Here is a 21,414-nt window from a genome sequence, read left to right as displayed (position 1 = left end):
GATGGGATGCTTAAAGACAACATAATTTAGCATCACAGAGAACAAAAAAAGGGGTAATATCCAAGAAGTAACTCAGTGTCAATTATAAGGGAACTATGTGATAAAAGAAAATGAAGCCTAAGAAAATATTACTGGAGTTGGTGACTAGATAAAGGTGAACTTTAAGAATATCTTTTTTTTTCAAGGGGTAGAGTGGGAGGAATAGAAAAGTGAGGTTACTACTACAGACAGAAGAGAAGAAATCTGGGTCATCTGTTATTCAGAAGTAAAAGGAAGAAGAAAAATAGGAAGGCAACTGGATGGGTGTGCAGGGTCAAACGAGTAACACCGTAACACTGGAAGCAAAAAGGAACACAATATAAATAGAAAATAACCATTATACAATACAATTAGTTAAATATGACCATAATGTTTTTGTCTTTTGTTAGGTGTAAGTGAGAAACACTTGTTTGGATTCATTCCAGAAACAAGTCTTAGGGGGAATCTAAGAAAGGTGATTAGGGAAGTAAAAGATTTCTCTCTCTAGGGGCTTTAAATTGTGGGCAGTAATAGAAAGGGCTTCCCCCGTGGCTCAGCCGTAAAGAATCTGCCTGCCAGTGCAGGAGACATGAGTTCGATCCCTGGGTCAGGAAGATCCCCTGAAGAAGGAAATGGCAACCCACTCCAGGATTCTTGCCTGAGAAACCCCATGGACAGAGGAGCCTGGTGGGCTACAGTCTGGGAGGAGTTGGGGGGGAGACACGACTTAAGTGACCAAACAACAACAGTAACAGAAAACCTAACTATAAACTCCCTTCCTCTGGTTATTAAATCTTTAGCTTCCTGAAGGCAGGCACAGAATAAAGTAGGCTCTTAGATTTCAAAGGTTTAACATCAGCAGTTTCTACTATTCTTGTCATGTTTACATTTACTGTGACAAGGACCAGCAGCAAAACCTGTAACTGTGACATGACAGAAATCTCAACAGCCTGTGGGGAGAATGTGCAAGCACCACATGATATCATGGGAGCGTATCCAGCACCTGCCCTCTAAATGGATTTGTGGTTTTCACCTTTCAGCCAGGTACACTGGAACTTAACTGTGCTTTATTACATTTTGTAAAGAAAACATAAGCAAAAGTGACAAGATATCTATATTCCACCATAATTGCTGCCAATAAATAAATTTATAAATAAAGTAAAATAAATTTATTTATAAATAAAACAAATTTATTTACTGCCAATAAATTCTTAGTTTTGCTTCTTTTTAAGTTTCTCGCATTCTGCTATTAAAAAAAAGAAGAGGGGGGAAAAAAGTTTCTGGAAGGAAGGGAGAGGGAACTGGCAATGCTGGTCAGCAAAGTGCAAAGTCAAAACTCAAAGAGAATTCTGTGCTATTTGTTCCTGCTCTTGCCGCCTCCTTCTCTTCTCATGCCCAGAATGTTGACTGCGGTGGGGAGAGAGTACCCAGGGTGCTGGCAGTGGAACATCCAAGGCTGCAAGCTTTACCACCCCCGCTTTTTACTTCCCTGGGTGAGAAGCCCAGAACTGCCTTAATTCATCACGCCAATCACGTCCATGGATGCACAGAAACAGAAGAGCTAAGCAACTGTCTTCCTTAATAGTTAGATCTGTTTTCTAAACATCTACTATGTGCTTTGCTACTTGAGATAATCATGAGGTCATGAAAGGAAAGAACCCTGAATGGTACTTGGAGTTTACTTATAATTCTGTTGGGATTGTAAATATCCCGGAAAAGTAGTTAAGCAATGACATAACTGAACAAACAGCGCCAACAGCGCAAAACATACGTAGGACAAGTAGGAGGCCGATGAGGGCCGCAGAGATAAGATCACGGAAACATACAGGAGCTGAGGAGCCTTTCACAAGAGGGGAGGATGGAAGCATGAAAGCTGGTGGAGGGTACAGAAAGTAACATGTTAAAAAAAAAAACCACAAAAAACTAACAAGTAGCTGTGTGAGAAACAGAAAGCAGATCTGCTGGGTTAGAACACAAAGTCCATGTTAGAAGAATCATCAGAAACAAGACCGTGCTGCGTGGGAGTGAGCTGGCAGGTAACTTTTAAGGCTGGGTAAGCATGACTGCTCACATCTGATATGCTCTCCATATTACCATGCACTTTACCAGAATGCTACGTTTTCTTCCAAAAGAGTCAGCTTAATTAAATGAGAAACTACTGACCTAATTCCTTATTTAGATTACTCATCTACCACTATTTGTTCATTGTCCTGTTAAAGAATTAGAAATTATACTTCTGAAAAGCAGAAAATCTCATGTGAGTTTACTATTAAAGTGAGCTATCTTTAAAAATAAAAAATTAAATGAATAGCCTTGAGGTACAACAGCTTAAAGGAAAGTTATTAATATGCATGTTTACTATACCTGATCAACTTTCAAAGTGCTAGCTAGCTTACTCACAGTCTAAATGAAAGATTTATACAATCAAGATCTCAGAGGTTCCATGTTGTTCAAAAAGGCTCATTCCCTGTCATTTGGGATTTTCTAAGTGGCATGACAAAATGAAGCGGTGAGGCTAGGACCCAGCAAGGCACTGATGAGGAGTAAAACGCTGGAGCACCAGTCAGTCCAGTAAGACCTGGGTGCCTATCATATCCAGAGTGATCTAAGGAAAACAAGGATAAGATAACACTTGCCTTCAAACTGCTTGTCACCTATCAAGGGTAATAAACACACACCAACAGGAAGTACAAGTTGTATACAAGTATAAACATATACAACAGTATGGGGAGATAACAGAAAGGGGGTTATCTGGTTGGGAGGATGAGGGGAAAGTTCAAAGCAGGATATCAAACTAAAACAGAACATGAGTGGTATTTTTAAATGTTTCTTGAATTATGAAATACCTTTATAATTTCATGAAAACAATACAACATTGTCTTTTAAGAACATCAAGATTTTCCTTGATGATTCAGATTTTTTGGATAAATGTTACATATGGGATAAAAATTTTCAAGGAAACTAAAGGACTATAAAACCTGAGTTAGTTTGTAAATATCTCAGCATAGAGAACTCATCAAGAGAAGGATTTGCTCTGGATCCTAAGGGCAAATAAACACAACCCCAGTAACAGAGTTATACTAAATGTTGCTCTTTTCCCTCTAATGCCTCAGGCAGCTACTGCTTCAGGCTTCCTTTCTCTCCTTTCACTCCGCAAATCCATCCTGACTGATCTTATTTATACCTATGGCATAAACCGCCACCCCATCCTAAGGGGATCCAACCAGGTTACCAGGAACCTTCTCCTAAGTTCCAGTCCTCTAGAGACGCAGGGCCTCATAAAAATCAAACAAATTAATGTTACCTAGACTTCCCAGAGAAGACAGCGACTAAGTCAGCCCGAGTAAATCAAAGTGTTCTGCTCAGCCGTCCTTTAGAATGTTGTTTGTGTTTCATATAAAAAGTTTAAAATCTTATCCCTTGATTTAAATAAAATTACTAATTTATCTAGCAAACAACTGAAAATAAACAACGGTATCCAAATAAATGCAGCAGAAGTTTTATTTACAAAAATATTCCAAGACACGCTGCTGAAAGACATGGGTGAACAGGACCTGTTACAACTTTGAGAGTCTAACAGGACTCACAACCGGACAGGGACTCTGCAAGCTGGTATGGGGCCCTCAACATGATCTATCAACATCAAGTAACTCTAGAGAAGAATCTGGGGATTTAGGATATACAGGAGATATAGTAGAGGGTAAAGATATAAGCACAGAAGTGAGATGATAAGTATGTAATCATATAATATTCAGGAAGCAGAGCACAGTGATTTAAAAAAAAGGACTACTTAAACCTCAGCTCTACCACTTAGGAGTTGTATGACCTTGGAGAAGTTAACACCTGTCCTTTCTTTATCTTCATTTTAAAAGCAGGCATAATAAACTATCCATTTCACAATACTGAGAAATCAATCTGTAAAAGAGTGCAAAGAGTGTCTGACATAGAGTAGGCACTACACTATTATTACTATTTGAATTGGGTGCAATATATATAGTCAAGCTAGAGGTAAGCAAAGATATTTGGAGAGGGGGAAAGGATAAATCCATGCTCTCCCATTCAACAACAAAATGCCAGAGATAGTGGTGAACCAGATAGGAACACTGATCTCCTACTATGTTCTTGGACCTTAGGAGAAGATTAGTATACCCTGATGCTTAGATGTTTAATAACAGTATCTGTTGAATTCATGAATGATGCAATTATAAGATATTAAATAGAAAAAAATATTCTGAATATATGGAAAGCAGAATTTAACAGAACCATCCTTGAAGAAATGGTACAGCAACACTACAAGGTAACTCACCCTCAAGGAATTGATGCACAATCTACTAATTCTTGAGTATTAAGAGAGCATTCAATTCTTTATTAATGAAATAGGGAGAACAATATCTGGCAGGCTTATAAAGATTAAAAGAGATCTTGTGTTAAATGAGAAGCACAAAGCTGCAATGAAATGCTGATGGCAAAGGATAAGCTAGACTCTTTTAGCTCTGAGGTTCACTCTTCAGCTAAAAGCAATTTTTTTTTGCTTTGGAACTTGCTTGCAAAAAGCTAAGACCTCTTGCTTTAAATGTGCAAATAAATGCCTTTTGGGTTTAACATCCAAGGTTCAATTCTTTGGAGGCTGGACTAAGTTCAGGTAAAGAGATGTTACTTCCTCATTCACCTTGCCTTCTGCTAACAGTCTCAAGACAGTTTCAGAAGATTTTTCAAGTTCTTTAAGTGAGAATACCTAAACCTCTACACAGAAGTGCAATTTACCATCTACTCTGAAAGGACATTTCAAATACAGTAAGTTAAGTTTGAATCTATCATTTCTATCAAATGGCCTTATTCAGGAGACACTATCAAGTCTGCAAAAGCTTCTAAAGCCAACCAGTTGTTGCTCTCAAGCTTTCAAATGCCCACTAAACCTTGCTACCCAGATGGACTGAACATGACATGGGTGTGTGTGCTCACTCAGCACATCCAAATTCAGCACACTGCTCTCAACTAAACTCGACCCCTCCCTCCACTTCTTTATTTCTGTTAATGGTTATCATCACTCAGCAAGTCACGTAGACTCAGGACCTCAGAACCATCTTTTATTTTAATCTTTTGGGGTAAACTCCAGAAGGACAAATCCGCTAATTACAGGGTAAAAGGGAGAAACATAAGGCAACAGAGATAGGATCAAAGGATTGGGGACAGTGTATTAAGTTCAATGCAACAAAAACAACAAAAGGTATAAAGCTAGGTTTGAAAAACAATGGAGAGACTTTTACTACTATTAAAAGCCAAGATCCTACAAATTATGAGTTTTCCTTAACAGAGCAGAGCTTGAGTGAACAAAACTTCTTTGCTCACCCTCTGAGAGACAGGCACTACACTAGATGTTTACATGTTACTTCATTGTGGTATTACGAAACTTTTGGATTTGGTATCATCCTCAGTCCACAGATGAGGAAATGGAGTCTTTAAAAGAGGTTAACTTACTTCCTCAAAGCAAGAAAGTCAATGAGCACTGCGGTGGAGATTCAAATCCAGAACCGTCACATTCCTAAGTCTATGCATTCTGACCACATACAGTACTTGCTGACAGAAAATCACAAGGGTGTTGTAAGTAAATGATCTTCTATGAAATATAATTGTTTTAGAAAAAATATGAATTCCTGTAAAACAACTAATAATAACATACAATACCAATAAACATTCTGTAGTTTAAGGAGTCAAATCTCTGATCCTTCTAACCAAAAATGAGACTTCAAGAAAATAAAAAATACTCTTGAACAGTTTCTAGATAATAATTCCATTTTTTAAGGACATAGATACACCTTTTTACATAATCCACAGACAAGAGGCAATAATCACTCTTAGATCAGCACTCTCCAACTAATTTTTATCCAAAGGAGCACATTAATATAATGTGGCCCAAGATCTATCTACTATACCTCAGATTGGATAAAGCAATGTAGAGAAACTACACAGACAACAAATTGGTGACTAAGTAACAGAAGCTTTCTTCTTACCAAAAAAATCATGATAGTGACAGTAATTATTTCAATAAAAGGAAGCAACCAGAAGTAGTCCTGTAGATTGAAACCATTACTTCATTAAAATTGTTACTTATTGGGCACAATTATTTCAAACTTGGATTAATGTTAATGTATTAATTTCTGCAATTTTCCATAAAGTTAAGACATCTGAATTAAATGTATATAAAGTCAGCATACCACCCACAGTTAATAGATGGGAATTAATTTCCATTATTTCAGATCACAAGTTTTTCAGCCCCTTCTTCTTTTTTTTTTTTTTCAGCCCCTTCTTAATCTATTAATATATGTATTCATACCCAGTTGTAACAAATCTTCATATGGCAATGTCCTTCATACATAATATCTATTGATATGTCATCTTCCATATGATATTCAAAACACAAATGCATGACCAAATGCCACATTACATTAAATTACACTGAGGTAATATGAATTACACAGACAGCACAAAGGGCCCTTTATTCTCTACCACTCACCTGCACATTCTCCAAGATGACAAGTTCATGCCTTCTCCTCACCCTACAAATTGTTATAAAGTTTTAATTCACAGCTTTGAGGTATAATTTATACTTCACAAAAAGTGTGCAGTTCATTGAGCTTTAAGGAAATTCATACAATTTTAGAGCTTTTCCATCACATCACCCTCCAAATTTTCCTCCAGTGCTTCCACTCCTGCCCTGGCCTCAGGTATCCATCTTGTTTTCTGTATTTCTAAACATTTCATATAAATGCAACCACACAACATATATTCTTTAATGTTTGGCTTCTGTCACTTCTCATGTTTTTGATATCCACTTCTGCTGTAGCATTTATCAGTAATTTGTTCCTTATTTTTTATAGGAAAGTATTCCATTGTATGGATATACCATATATTGCTTATCACCATTTGAGGGACATTTGGATTATTTTCCAATTTTTGGCTATTGTGAATACGGCTACAGTTGACATTTACAATTCTCTGTGTGCACACATCTTCATCTCTGTTGGATAGACTCCTAAGAGTGGAACTGCTGGTTCGTATGGTAAGCATATGTTTAACTTTTAAAGAAACAATCAAACTTTTCCAAAATGGCTGTAGCATTTACATTTCCAGGAGTAGTGTATAAGGATTTCAGTTTCTACACATTAATAGTATTAGGCAATGTCAGTCTTTTAAATTGTAGCCATTTAGGTGGGTGTGTGACAATACATCACTGCAGTTTAATTTGCATTTCTTCAGTGACTAATGATGGTGAACATCATTTCATATGCTTATTTGCCATTCATAACATCTCCTTTGGTGAAATATCTATTCAACTCTTTTGCCCATTTTTAAATTGCTTTTTTCCTTTATAATTGAATTATAAGACTTCTTTATATATTCTAAAGACTTTTACCAAGTTTGCAATATGCAAATATTTTCTGTGAGTCTGTGACTTGTCTTTTATTTTAACTATCTTCTGAAGAATAAGTTTTAAAACTTCATTAAAGAAGTCCAATTTATTACTTTTTCTTTTATAATTCATGCTTTTGGTGGCTTATCTAGGAACTCTAACACAAGGTCACAAAGATTTCCTCCTATGTAATCATTTAGAATTTTTATAGCTTTAGTTTTACAATTATAAATTTACAAAGTCTATGATTTAGATAATTTCATGTATGGTGTGAAATATTAGTATATAAAATAGTATCTTTAAATCTACTTTTTAAAAACATATAGATAGCCAACTGTCCTAGCACTATTTGTTAAAAAGACCATCCTTTCCTCATTGAATTGTCCGAGAACTTTTTAAAAAAACCAAGTGAACATAATTGTAAGGGGGGGCATCTATAATGCTTATCCTTATGCCAATCACACTGTCCTGATCACTATAGATTATATAAGTTTTACAATTAGGCAAGGAAAGTCTCCTATTTTGTTTGTTTTCAAAAGTGTTTTGGCTATGCTAGATCCTTTGCATTTCCTTACAGATTTTAGGATCAGCTGGGCAATTTCTATAAAAGAGTCTACTGGAATTTTTGCAGGTGTTTTATTGAATCTATAAATCAATTTGGGGAGAATTATCATCTTAACATTCAATCATCCAATCTATGAACACAGATTATTTCCCCATTTATTTAAATCTCATTCAAGAGAATTCCCTGGTCCAGTGGTTGAAACTCCACACTCTCTCACTGCTGGGGGCCTGGGTTCAATCCCTGGTTGGGATCCCACAGGCCTTCTAGTGCACCCAAAACAAAAAAATCTTATTTAAATTCTCTCAGTTAATGTTTTGTAATAAAAAACATCTTGGTTTTTTGTTGTTGTTGTTGTTAAAGTTTATTCCTAAGTGTTTTATTCTTTTAGATGCTGCTGGGAATAATTTTTCCCCTTCTCTCTTCCTTTTGGAATTGTGGACATTACCTGTTTCCTATCAAAGAACTGCTGTACTGTGCAGTCAGGATCCGAGACCATTTTTGCTTTCTCAAGGACATCTCTCCTCATCTTACTTCCTTCCCTTACTAATCCTAACAACTAAAACCATGCTGTGGTATTTCTCATACACTCAAAAAAGCAAAGACTTCCTTTATATCCTCATACCTCAACTTCAGCCCTGTGTCTGTTTCCTTTAACCCAACTTCTAGTTCCTTTAAACCCAATTTCTAGTTCCTGGGTCACTGTATGTCCTTCAAGCACTCAAATCTGGCTTCCATCTCTACCAGTCTGTGACACAGGATCATTACAGTCACTGATGACCTTCAGGTTGCCAAATTCAAAGGTCATATTTCTGCCCATATCTTCTCACCCTCTCAGCCAAACTCAAGAATTAATTATTCCTTTCTTGAAATATTTGCATTACTTGGCATCCACAACATGATCCAATATATATTCCCAATTTCCACTTGGGCTGTCCTTCTTAGCTTCCTTCTTAAAGGACTTCCAGTTTTCCCAACTTAGAAATGTAGTGTTCCTCAGGGTTCTATTTCTAACCAATTCTTCTTTCCTCTCTATAGTCTCTTCAGGGATTTCACTTATTTTCATGGCTTTGAATATCACTAATCACTGCAGATGGTGACTGAAGCCATAACATTAAAAGACACTTGCTCCTTGGAAGGAAAGCTATGACAAACCTAGAAAGCATATTAAAAAACAGACATCACTTTGCTGACAAAGATCCATACAGCCAAAGCTACAGTTTTTCCAGTAGTCATGTATGGATGTGACAGCCGGACATAAAGAAGGCTGAGCACCAAAAAATTGATGCTTTCGAACTGTAAAGATGGAGAAGGCCCTTGAGAATCCCTTGGACAGCAAGGAGATCAAACCAGTCAGTCCTAAAGGAAGCCACCTCTGAATATTCACTGGAAGGACTGATGCTGAAGCTCCAATACATCATTGGAAAAAATTCTGATGCTGGGAAAGACTGAGGGCAGGAGGAGAAGGGGGCCACAGATGAGACGGTTGGATAGTGTCACTGACTCAATGGACATGAGTCTGAATAAACCCCAGAAGACAGTGAAGGACAGGGAAGCCTGGAGAGCTTCAGTTCATGAGGTTTCAAAGAGTCAGGTATAACTTAGCTACTGAACAATAAACACACTGATAATCTTTAAACTGACATCTCCAAGTCAAATATCTCTGAGTTCTTCAGGATTTGTTGATCCTCTCTGATAGAGGTCTACTTAATCTTACAGGCTTCTGGGAATTTAAGATTGACAAAAGAAAACTGCCGAATTCACCATTACCCTTCACCCAAATAAAACAAAAACCCCTTTAAAAAAGCCTATTTCTTTCCCAGTCATCCAGTAATAGTTACTTGCAGCAAGATCCCTGAATTCTTTCCTCCATTACATTCCATATCCAATCCACTATCATATCCCACTACGTCTACCACCTACCAATACCTCAAGCATGTCCACTCCTCTCCACCCTACCACCACCTCACTAATCTAAGCCATCATGTCTCCTACCTGAATTACTGCATATCGTGGCTAATCTTCTCTACACAGCAGGGTAACCTCCGACAAATAGAATTAAGATGCTGTCACTCCCCCGCTGCACTCAATATGTGAGCAAATTTGGAAAACTCAGCAGTGACCACAGGACTGGAAAAAGTCAGTTTTCATTCCAATCCCAAAGAAAAGCAATGCCAAAGTTTGAGCAAACTACCGCACAACTGTACTCATCTCACACCTAGCAAAGTAATGCTCAAAATTCTCTAAGTCAGGCTTCAACAGTACATGAACCATGAACTTCAAGATGTTCAAGCTGGATTTAGAAAAGGCAGAGGAACCACAGATCAAATTGCCAACATCCACTGGATCATCAAAAAAGCAAGAGAGTTCCAGAAAAAACATCTACTTCTGCTTTGCTAACTATGCCCAAGCCTTTGACTGTGTGGATCACAACAAACTGTGGAAAATTCTGAAAGAGATGGGAATACCAGACCACCTGACCTGCCTCTTGAGAAATCTGTATGCAGGTCAAGAAGCAAGAGTTAGAACTGGACATGGAACAACAGACTGGTTCCAAATCGGGAAAGGAGTATGTCAAGGTTGTATACTGTCACTCTGCTTATTTAACTTACATGCAAAGTACATCATGAGAAGTGCTGGACTGGATAAAGAGCAAGCCAGAATCAAGATTTCCGGGAAAAATATCAATGACCTCAGATATGCAGATGACACCACCCTCATGGCAGAAAGTGAAGAACTAAAGAGCCTCTTGATGAAAGTGAAAGAGGAAAGTGAAAAACTTGGCTTAAAACTCAACATTCAGAAAACTAAGATCATGGCATCTGGTTCCATCACTTCATGACAAAAAGATGAGGAAACAATGGAAACAGTGGCAGACTTTATTTTGGGGGGCTCCCAAATCACTGCAGATGGTGACTACAGCCTTGAAATTAAAAGACGCTTATTCCTTGGAAGAAAAGTTATGACCAACCTAGACAGCATGTTAAAAAGCAGACATTAATTTGCCAACAAAGGTCTATCTAGTCAAGGCTATGGTTTTTCCAGTAGTCATGTATGGATGTGAGATTTGGACTCTAAAGAAAGCTGAGTGCCAAAAAATTGATGTTTTTGAACTGCGGTGCTGGAGAAGACTCTTGAGAGTCCCTTGGACTGCAAGGAGATCCAACCAGTCAATCCTAAAGGATATCAAGTCCTGAATATTCATTGGAAGGACTGATGCTGAAGTGGAAACTCCAATACATTGGCCACCTGATGAAAAGAGCTGACTCATTTGAAAAGACCCTGAAACTGGGGAAGATTGAAGGCCGGTGGAGAAGGGGACGACAGAGGATGAGATGGCTGGATGGCATCACCAACTCAATGGGACTTGAGTTTGAGTAAACTCCGGGAGTTGGTGATGGACAGAGAGGCCTGGTGTGTCGCAGCCCATGGAGTTGCAAAGAGTTGGACATGGAACTAAACTGAACTCCCGTGAGCATAAACTTTCAGTCGTTCATAATCCAAATGCTTGATCTCTGTGTACAAGGCCCTGCAGCACGTGGTCCCTGCCATTCTCCCCTCTTGCCCATACTTCTCCAGCTTTCATCTCCTCAAACACACCAAGCTCTTTATATATTGTTCTAGCCCTTAGCATGCTCATTCCTTCTATGTGAAACATCTCATTTTTGTTCTCTTGCTATGCCCCCATCCCCTCATAGAGGTCTTTCCTTACACTTAGGTAGGTCCCTATAGCCTCGCACCATTCTCTAGTAACACAGTTCTTTTCCTTTTAAACATTACCACAATTTATAATCCATGAAGGCTGGGAAGATTCCTGAGTTTTCACCACTGCATATACAACCCAAACATAAACAGTAGCCATGAAGTACTTTCTGAAAATATACAAAACTGATTTAAGAAAGACTTATGGTCAGCTTTTCCAGGTCTGCCTGCTGCTCCTTAAAACTGTCTTAATGTAGAGGTCCATGGGTCAAGCTTGGCTAGGTTAGGGGAAGACTGGCAACCTCAAATTACATGCAGACTTTTGTGTAACTAAGTCTTCTAAGCAGAAGTCCAGCATGTGCACCAGAATGTCAAAGGAATCCACAACCACAAGAGTTAGAGGGAAATACACAGTTTAATAAATTGTCTTCATCATGTAACAAGAGACTCAAATTCAACATAGTCAATTCTTGAAACAAAATGACATGTAGTTTCTTTTAAGCATTTTAAGTCCTATAACTTATCAAACTGCAACAAAATGTGGTATATGGTATGAACTTAAAAAAAAAATTTCTGAGCCAGGTTATTATCATCTCCCGATTTTTGTCATGCCTATATACACAACTCGTCAGCCATAAATTCCTTACACAGAGGTAGAGAGAAAAGACAAATCAAGATGCATCTATCACAGGAAACACTACAGAAAATGAAATATATTATCAGGAAAAACATAAAAAACGCCAAGTCTCATTACCCATCAAATTCTCACTGGTCAGACACCCTGAAGAACTAAGTATCACAGACCATACAACCCTTGCATCAGTTCCCTCTTCAGTCACTTCAGCACTCTAGGCAAGATTCACCTCTCCAATACCTCCCAAAGTATGTAAAAGAAATCAATTCCAGCTTCAAAATAGCGTGCCAACTAATTTCAAGTCTGACTGACTACTTCCTTAAGGATGTGGCTGGACAGCGTGGCCATTCCTACACTGTAACCTCTTCCTTAAAAAACCCAGTCAGGAACTTCTCTGGCAGTTCAGTGGTTAATACTCTGAGCTTCTAATGCAGGGGGCATAGGTTCAATCCTTGCTCAAGGAACTAAGATCCCATATGCTGCATTGTGTGGCCAAAAAAGTATAAAAAAAATTTAAAAACCCAATTCCATCATTTCCAGGGTGAGAACTAAAATCCAGGCACTAAGTAATCTCCTCGGGGCAGGGCTGGAACTTGTCTCCCGTGTTTAGTGATCCTTGACACATCAACTCCTCACATTCTTTTAGAGCGCTGTCACAACGCCTAGCGTGAGTTCTCAAGTTATTAAGACCAACTCTGGGCTACTGGCTAAAGGAAAGAAAAAGACTCAAAGTACCTTATAAGAAAGAAAAATTATTTAAGTAAATATGATACTACAGAAAGCCAATAAATGTGACTTCTTTCTCAAACAGTATATTTTTCAACTGTGTAAAGTGTTTAAGGTAAGATTATTTTTATAGTGTTATAATTATTTCAGCGATTACAAATGAAAAATCACTTCTCCAGAACAAACTTGATATTTATTAAGTTTGTAACTTTCAATGCATAAATGAAGCTCTGCTTCTTTATTTTAATCTTATTACTAATGAGTAGATCATATAATTGAACAAATTTCAAAAGAAAAATAAAATGGCTTATGTTTCATTATTATCACTTTTCCTGCACTAAACAAACGTGTTATTCAAATATTCTACAAAGATACTGCTCAATACAAATGAACTAAAAGATTTTCTCAGACTCATTAATGGGTACATTGCTTATAATCTTCAATAAAAGAACAATTACTACTAGGATCTTTTACAAGCTGTTGTGCATTCGAAGTCTATATGAAGTTTTAAAACATTTTCTAAAGTATAAATTTTAAATAAAAGCTAGAAAAACATACTGACTAGTGTGGTAAATAGCATACCTTCCCTAGCATTTAAAAAATAATTCTGAAGATTATTTTTAAGCCACTGAATATTTTCAAGGTCAGCAGACAGCAAAATTCCTCATGATTAAATCCTATGAACCAGATTTTTCTCTGCCTAGTCTTGTTCCTCTCTGGTGCGGAGCATAATACTATGAAGCTCTAGTTCATTCACTTCATCAATTAATACACTGTCTCCCCAAACAAACCCTAAATTCAGAAGAGGTTTTACTGCGATATTCCCAAACAAGTATAACGAACACTGCTTCTCCTGCCCCAGAGCCCAGGCTCCAGGTGTGTGGACTTCAGGAGTTGCCACACACAGGCTCAGGAGTTATGGTACACGGGCTTAGTTGCTCCGTGACAAGTGGGATCTTCCCAAATCAGGAATCGAATCCATGTCTCCTGCATTAGCAGGAGGATTCTTACCCACTGGACCACTATGGAAGTCTAGGACAGTGTTGCAATGTGAAACTCAGGATACCATATACAAGAACCTTCCTAGTTCTCTGAAGCGACTATATTTCCAGACATCATCATGAATAAAAATATTTACTTTGCAAAGGAGGAAATCCACATGTAACTCAAAATCAAATCATTTAAAATCTCTACTCTTTGTAAGAACTATGGCCAAACCAAGTACATAAACGGTGGAAAGCAGGAAAGAACTGACAGCTGGCAAGAAAAAATGGTAAAGGAGAGGTATTCTATTCACTTGCTAGTTATTTACCACTTCTTTCCCTATCAAGTTTCCAGGTAATAAACAAGAATAATACTCTCTTCACAGGACTGTTTTGCAAGGATCAAATGAGTTCCTGCATGAAAATGACCTGCACGGTAAAAGAACACAATAGGCGCTCAATAAATGCCAGTTCCTTCCTCCTCTAGTTCTGGGCCCTCTGTTCTTTGTTCTCCATACTCATTCCTCAGATGACTCAGTCTTCTCATGACTTTTATTAACAAATGCTGAAAACTACTATATCAGTCAAAGCCCTGATGTGTACAAATGCATGCCTACAGTGTGAGAAGCTGTCTGGTCTCTACCTCCAAGATATGCAGGGGAGAAAGGCAGAGGAGAGATCCCAAACACATGAATGTCACTGTAAGAACCAGCACTCAGAGTGGACATTCACACATTTCCAACTATCTCCTGGAGTACTCCATTGCCATCTCAAAACACCTGAACACAAACTCATCCATTTCTCTTCAAAAATCAGGCCCTCTTCCTGCCCCTTCTGTAACTGTGAGTGGTGCCCTACAGAGAATAAACCTTGCCCTTCTCTTCTCTCATCAAAATATCACCAGCTACCCCAGGCTCATCAAGGCCTACCTCCATCATCCTCTCCTGTATCTTCAGCCTCATTTTCTGATCAACTGTTACCACCAGAGTCCAGACCAAGCTTTCTAAATCTCGGCACTACTGACATTTTCAGCCGGATGACTCTGTTGTCGGGGCTGTCCTGTGTACTGTAGGCTGTTGAGCAGCACTCTTGCCTCCATCTACTAGACGCCAGTAGAAATGCTCCCTCCCTGAGTTATGACAACCAAATATGCCTCCGAGTGCCTTCTGGGTGGCAAAATCCCCTTCCCCCTAGCCGTCCCCACCCCCAGAGTTGAGCTCCGCAGCCCTGTTCCTCATCACTTCATTTACATATGAAAGAACCAGTCCCCACTGTCTTCTTCCCCCTACTTAGTTGCTCTGGTCTCCTAAATGCCTCTTAAGCACGTTAGAAGCTCAGTCATGTCCGACTCTTTGTGACCCCATGGACTGTGGCCCGCTAGTCCATGGAATTCTTCAGGCAAGAATACTGCAGCGGGTTGCCATTCCCTTTTCCGGTGGATCTTCCCAAACCAGGGATGGAACCCAGGTCTCCTGCATTGCAGGTATATTCTTTACTGTCTGAGCCACCAGAAATGCCTCCTAAAGCACAGCTTTTATGAGTCAGTTCTCTTTAAATCTGTAACTCCCTGCCACCTTTACAATTAGTTCAAAGCTCTCCACCCAGTCTCAAACATTTACCACGAAACACCTCACACTGTGCTACCCAACCGCCCTTCAGTAACACAGACCTGCTCATCCAGCCCCTCCTTTCCTGTTCCACTGCTGCCACCCTGGTTTGGGCGCCCAGTACCTGGCACCCATTCTGAGCCACTGCTCAGCCTCCTTCCCTAGCCTCTCATCTCTTTCTCACTCGAAGTCAAAAACTATCACTGAGTCTCCACTGCCTCCTGAAATATGAAATTGGCCTGTTCTTCAGAATATTTCCCAATGTGGTCTCTAAGTGCCAGTATCTCCAAAACATACTACAGCTTTGGCAAAACTTATCTGCCAGTCCCTGCAAGGGGTCCTACCCACACTTTCTACCTCTGGCCGTGTTTTAGCTCCGCCTGGAAATCCTCTTCATCCCTCCACACTACCGTAAGGTCCCTCTGAATTAAGTGAAGAGGCCTTTCCTGGTCACACCCTCCTTTTTTCATCTCATGGCATTCACACTGCTTTGTTACATGTTTATTTCTGGAGCTTACAAGGTCCTTGAGAACTTCTTACTCCTGCTGTGATGCCCTGTAACACCTAGCCCAGTGCTAATTTGTACATGAGTTGTTCCAAATGTTTTCAACTTAGGAAGCAAGGGAGGACTGTGTTTTCTGACAATCCTGAGCTTCCATTCGGGAATTAAGTCCACATTCCTCTTTTGTTCCACATTTTATCTCCTATGCCAATTTTTTTAGTAAATTGCTTTTAAGATACCCAGAAAGCTATAAAAATTGTGCTTTAGGGAGTTCCTACAGTTTCCAACTTATTAATATAACTGAATCCTGAATATTTACGCTATTTAAGTTCTCTAAAAAAAAAAAAAGCAATAGAAATTTATTTTTGAGTGTAAATGAAATTGAGCATGACATGAAAATAAGTTGGACTGGGTTAAACATATTTGAAGCAAAGGTTAATTAAGCCTAATTTGTATGCTAAACAATAATATAATGTCCTAAAGTCTTCATGCACCCTTAGAAATATGAATGTCAGTTGATTTCAGCTTGCCCTACCCAGAAGAAAGAAATCAAATAGAACATGGGAGGTTCTCCCTTAATTTTAATTTTCTAATGTCTTGCACATTTCTACAAAAATAGCAAAATCATTAGTGAGTATGTTCCTGTAAGTCTAACTCCAAAGCCATAAGGGGAACATACAGTACTCACACAGCAGGGGTCAGCAGTTAGAGGCCCTGTTTTGTATGCCCCTGAGCTAAAAGTGATTTCTACACTTTTAAAAGACTGCAAGAACAAAAACAAAGAATATACATACAGAGACTGTATGTGGCCGGCAGACCCTAAAATATTTACTTTGTCTCTTCAGCAGAAAGAATATGAGACTCCCAGCTGCTGGTGTGTAAGACGCCCAATTTTCCTCCCAAAATTTTTAAAAAGCAACATAAAACAAACCAGATTATGCGAAAAGAACTCGTTCAATTTAATCACAATTAATGCACAGATAACTTCTAAAATAGAGGCCTGTGTGGACATTTTTATATTTCCCAGAAGCTTCTTCAGAAGGAACTTGAACCTCATTCTAAGCACACTTAGGCTTTAAGAGTTTAAAGGGCCTGGCCCAAAGTCACACTGCAGGTTAATAGAGTGGGAGTCAAGGGTCCAGGCCTGAAAACTCCTGATTCAGGGCTCTCTGCAATACACTACATCATACCTATGCACATAGCCATAAGTTTTGTAGATTTGGCTTGGATCATCATTAAGAGGAAAGCTTAAAACCTGTTCCCGTACGCTGTTTATAGACAAAATCTTACTAGCAGTTATGAATCATAAGGCCCAGAGTAACATCAATGCTCACCACATACATTAGATAAGACAGAGAAAGCTTAAAACTTAACTCTCCTCTCTCCTCTAGGGCATTGAGGCAAATACGCACCTTTGACTTGCAGTTGCTCAATACTTATCTACCAACCCAATCCAGCAGTTCCACCAAATGCTATCGAATGCCAATGGAAAAACCAGCCACGCATCCTAAAGTTCTTTCCATACCTGCTTGCAAACTATTAGTTAAAAGTTCACATTTTTTAATCTCCTTGAGAATTCAGCTTCCTTAAGAAAAAAAAAGTAGATCCCAAGACCAAGGATTCAAAAGCATGGTAACAATCCCAGATCTTTCATCTGAAGTTGCTCTTCCAGGGTTGAAAAATCCAGATTCTGCGGGGCAGCCGAGAGATAGAGGGCTTACGTTCTCCAGAGATAACAGAGAGACCACCACCCCTCCCCACCCCCCACAGTATCTCTGCCTGACTTTTGTCCTCGAAGAGCGACCCCCTCCCCCTCGCGAGTCCCGGCCGCCCGGGCACCTGCGGCCCCAGCCCGCAGCGGAGGAGTCCGGGGAACCTGCCCACCGCTGGCCCCTGGGAAACGGCGCCCACTCCCACCCCGCGGAAGCAGGCGATAGAGGCCCAAGCCGCCGGGAAGGGACCCCTCTCGGCGGCCGGCCGACCCCCGGACCCGGCGGCGTTACCTGGAGGACCACGTCGTTGGGCAGCTGCGCGGCCCGGAACAGCTCCAGCACTCGCCCGTTGGCCGACACCTTCTTGGTGCTCTCGATGTCGCAGTAGGAGAAGAGATCCGAGTAGTATTTCTGCTCCGCATCGCTCAGCGTTAAACCTTCCATCTTCGCCTCCGCTCACGGCCACCCCGCCCCGCATGCAACACCGGGGGCCCGGCCCCGCGACCCCGGGATGGCGGGGGCTGCGCGCCGCCCGGCCTCCTTCTCCTCCTCGCCGCCCGCCCCGAAGCGGCTGGGAGCCCCGGCCTCACACGCGCGGGGGGCGTCGGAGCTACAGGGCCCGGAGGTCGCGGGGAGGGGGCCCGGCTGGGCTCGGCGCGCCGCCGCCGAAGAGGCCCCGCGCGGCTCCGGCTCCGCCTCGGCGGCCGCGGGGAGAACACCGAGAAGGAGGCGGGGGCCGCGGCGGCGCGAGGCCGGGGCGGACTCCGCCACCGCCTCCGCCGCGGGTTCGAGTCTCTCCGGCTCCCCGCCGCTTCCCCCAAGACTTCCCGCCTCGCCTTCCCCTTCCGTCCACGCCCCCGGAGCGGCAGCACTTCGCGGAAAAGTTGTGGGGCTTCTAGTCTAAAGTTTCGGGGGTTCAGGGCTGAGCGCGGCCGCCGCTCCGCCTCCCTCTGCCGCCATTTACTGCGCCCCGGCCCGGCCCCCGACGCGACCGCAGCAACACTGACAGCGGCGGCCGCGCTCCAGACCCGGATGTGAGGCCGGGAGGAGAGAGCGCGAGAGGGAGAGAGAAACACCCACCGGGCTGGCTCGGCCGCTCCCGGGAGAGGGGGCCGCAGCGCCCCCTGGTGGCCGGAGCTCCGCGGCAGAGGGTCGAGCCGCCTTTCGCGTTGGGCAGGCGAAGCTGGGACCCCTGGGGTCATGACCAGTGGGGAAAGCCGGCAGCCCATTCATACCAGGAGAGCCTAGATACGGGCTGCAGTTTGGATTATTTCAAAGCTTCTGGCACCGAATGGTTAATAAACATTGAGTGAAAGGGGAACATTGTTCAGGTTCTTAACTACTATATCCGTTGTACAGCTTTGAGGTCAGATGTTACTGAGGATCAATTCAGTATTTCTATGTGCTCTCAAGGGCTATGAACATGCAACCAACGCACCTGAGAACTCTCATCGTATAGACACTAGCCACTGAGACCCAACTCCCACTCTGGCTCCAAACCGTGTTTACCTGAGAAACAAAATTGCTGAATAGAGGGAACCGCTGGCAAACTTCATCTCGTTATGCAAGGTGGTTCTGGTCACCAGAAGCTTAGAGTCATAAATATATACCATCAGCTCTCTAAACCTGCTTAGACTCTGGGCCGACCACAGGGGCTTGCTCTGGCGACCCCTAATTGCCTCATTATGAAAATGATGTGTTTGCACTGTTGTATTCTACACCTATCTGGGAGATGCTTCTTGAGATGTCTCAAATAGAATATCATAATAGTTTGTCCTGAACAAATAGGAAATAGTTCAAAAACAGCAGCTAGGGTAGAATTAGACTTTTCAGTTTGGGTTTTTATTTCGTCTGCTACAGGTTATTCTGCAGAGTGCTGACCTTACAGATGACCCATGAAAGGAAAGTGTTGCAGGTTTACAATCCTCTATCTGGAATTCCAAAATTCAAAGGCACTGAAAACCCCAAAGTTTGGGGTTTCTTTTTTTTTTTTTTTTTGGTAACACTTTGTCAGCAAAACCTGCCCTACCTCATTTGGAGGCAAAATCTCAACTCAACTTACATAAGGCTATTTATAGTCATTATATATGCCACTTAGTGTCAATATTTATTCATTTTACTCCAGGCTTTAATGGAATGTTAAAATACACACAATTGTAGGCATTGCATTATCTTTCTTGTTTAAAAAAAACAAACGAAGAGGGATTGTGGGACTATATTACAATACTAGCACTTTATATACTTACATATATAACATGACATTAACCTCAAGTTTCTCTATTTCTAAAACTAAATTTGTCACAGCAATACCTCACATGCCCTTATAGGACACCTACCAGAGGTGATTGGAGACCCACAGATGTCCTGTCTTCCAAAGGTGTGAAGGGGAGGAGCATATGAGATAGGAATTGGCTCATGATCATCTTCAGCTTCTTTTTCTCCACAGCTTTCCTAGACCCTGAAGCTCTTTCCTGCCCCAGGGCCTTTGCTCCTGCCACTTGAAATACGCTTCCCATAAGCCTTTGTGAGACTTGTTCTCTCACACCTCGGGTCCCTGCACAAGTATCGCCTCCTCAGAGAGAGACCTCCCTCAACACCTGATCTGAAATAGCCCCCACCACTCCAGTGGTTAAGAATCTGCCTGCCAATGCAGGGGACACAGTTTTGATCGATGGTCAAGGATGAAGACTCCACATGCCAAGGAGCAACTAAACCCATGCACCACAATTGCTGAAGCCTAGAGGCCGGTCCTCCACAACAAGAGAAGCCCACACACAGCCAGGAAGACCCAGCACAGCCATTAATAAAAATAAAACAGCCCCACCACCACTCTCTAGCCCCTAATCAGAATTATTTTTCTTTGTAGCACTTTTCACTCCCTGACATTCACATATATTTTTGTTTACATTCTGAGAATTGAAGTATATCTGACATACAATCTTTTGTATGGTGGTGAGGGGAGTCCTGAACATCACTATTTGCAAGGAGCACTGTATCTGTGTAAAATTTCCTCCAAACACACACATACACACTCAAAAAACCAGAAAGCCTTGCATGAAGGGGAGACCTTTGCCAGCCCCAGCCAGATACTGGATTGGCCTGGTGTTGGAGGGTTTGACAGTTTCACAAATGCAAGGGTTTTTTCCTATATCTGTTACTTAAATTTATATTTTAAGGTACAAATGGGAAAAAAAAATTAACATACAGACCCTTTGAGGCCAAGTCTAATTCTTTTCTACACATGTCTAGGTATATCAGTTTTAGAAAGGGACATCACGAGAATGCTGTTTTAAAACAGCTAGTCTATAGTATATAGCTACAAATTTAAAGATACTGGTCTTCAGGTAAGATCAATATATTCTGAGCTAGTGATGCAGAAGATATAGAATGGCCTTTTGAAAGTACAGCTGATATGTCAGCATGGAGATAATGTTCTGTGAAGATGGGATCCCATACTCTAGGATGCAGTAGCACCCTAAATTAGCCATCTTGTATGTTACTCTGTCTCCAATAGGTAGACTGTATCGGACAGAGAACCAAGGGGTAGAAGCAAAACT

At 41.0% G+C, this 21,414-nt stretch overlaps 1 protein-coding gene across 10 annotated transcripts in view; it reads right to left on the bottom strand.

The window, feature by feature from the left end:
- The window catches only part of REPS1 (RALBP1 associated Eps domain containing 1), an 87,542-nt gene extending 69,135 nt beyond the window's left edge, over positions 1–18,407 (bottom strand). For all 10 annotated transcript variants that reach the window (XM_020903530.2, XM_020903535.2, XM_020903532.2 and 7 more), the window contains exon 1: positions 18,149–18,407. In XM_020903530.2, the coding sequence (XP_020759189.2) occupies positions 18,149–18,301 (153 nt within the window). In that variant the 5' untranslated portion in view covers positions 18,302–18,407. The remainder of the gene's footprint in view (positions 1–18,148) is intronic.
- Positions 18,408–21,414: the final 3,007 nt, after the last annotated feature.

Source organism: Odocoileus virginianus, chromosome 34, assembly GCF_023699985.2.
Source record: "Odocoileus virginianus isolate 20LAN1187 ecotype Illinois chromosome 34, Ovbor_1.2, whole genome shotgun sequence".
NCBI lineage: Eukaryota > Metazoa > Chordata > Mammalia > Artiodactyla > Cervidae > Odocoileus > Odocoileus virginianus.
The sequence above is the reverse complement of the archived record's forward strand: the minus strand, read 5'-3'. Positions and strand labels throughout refer to the sequence as shown.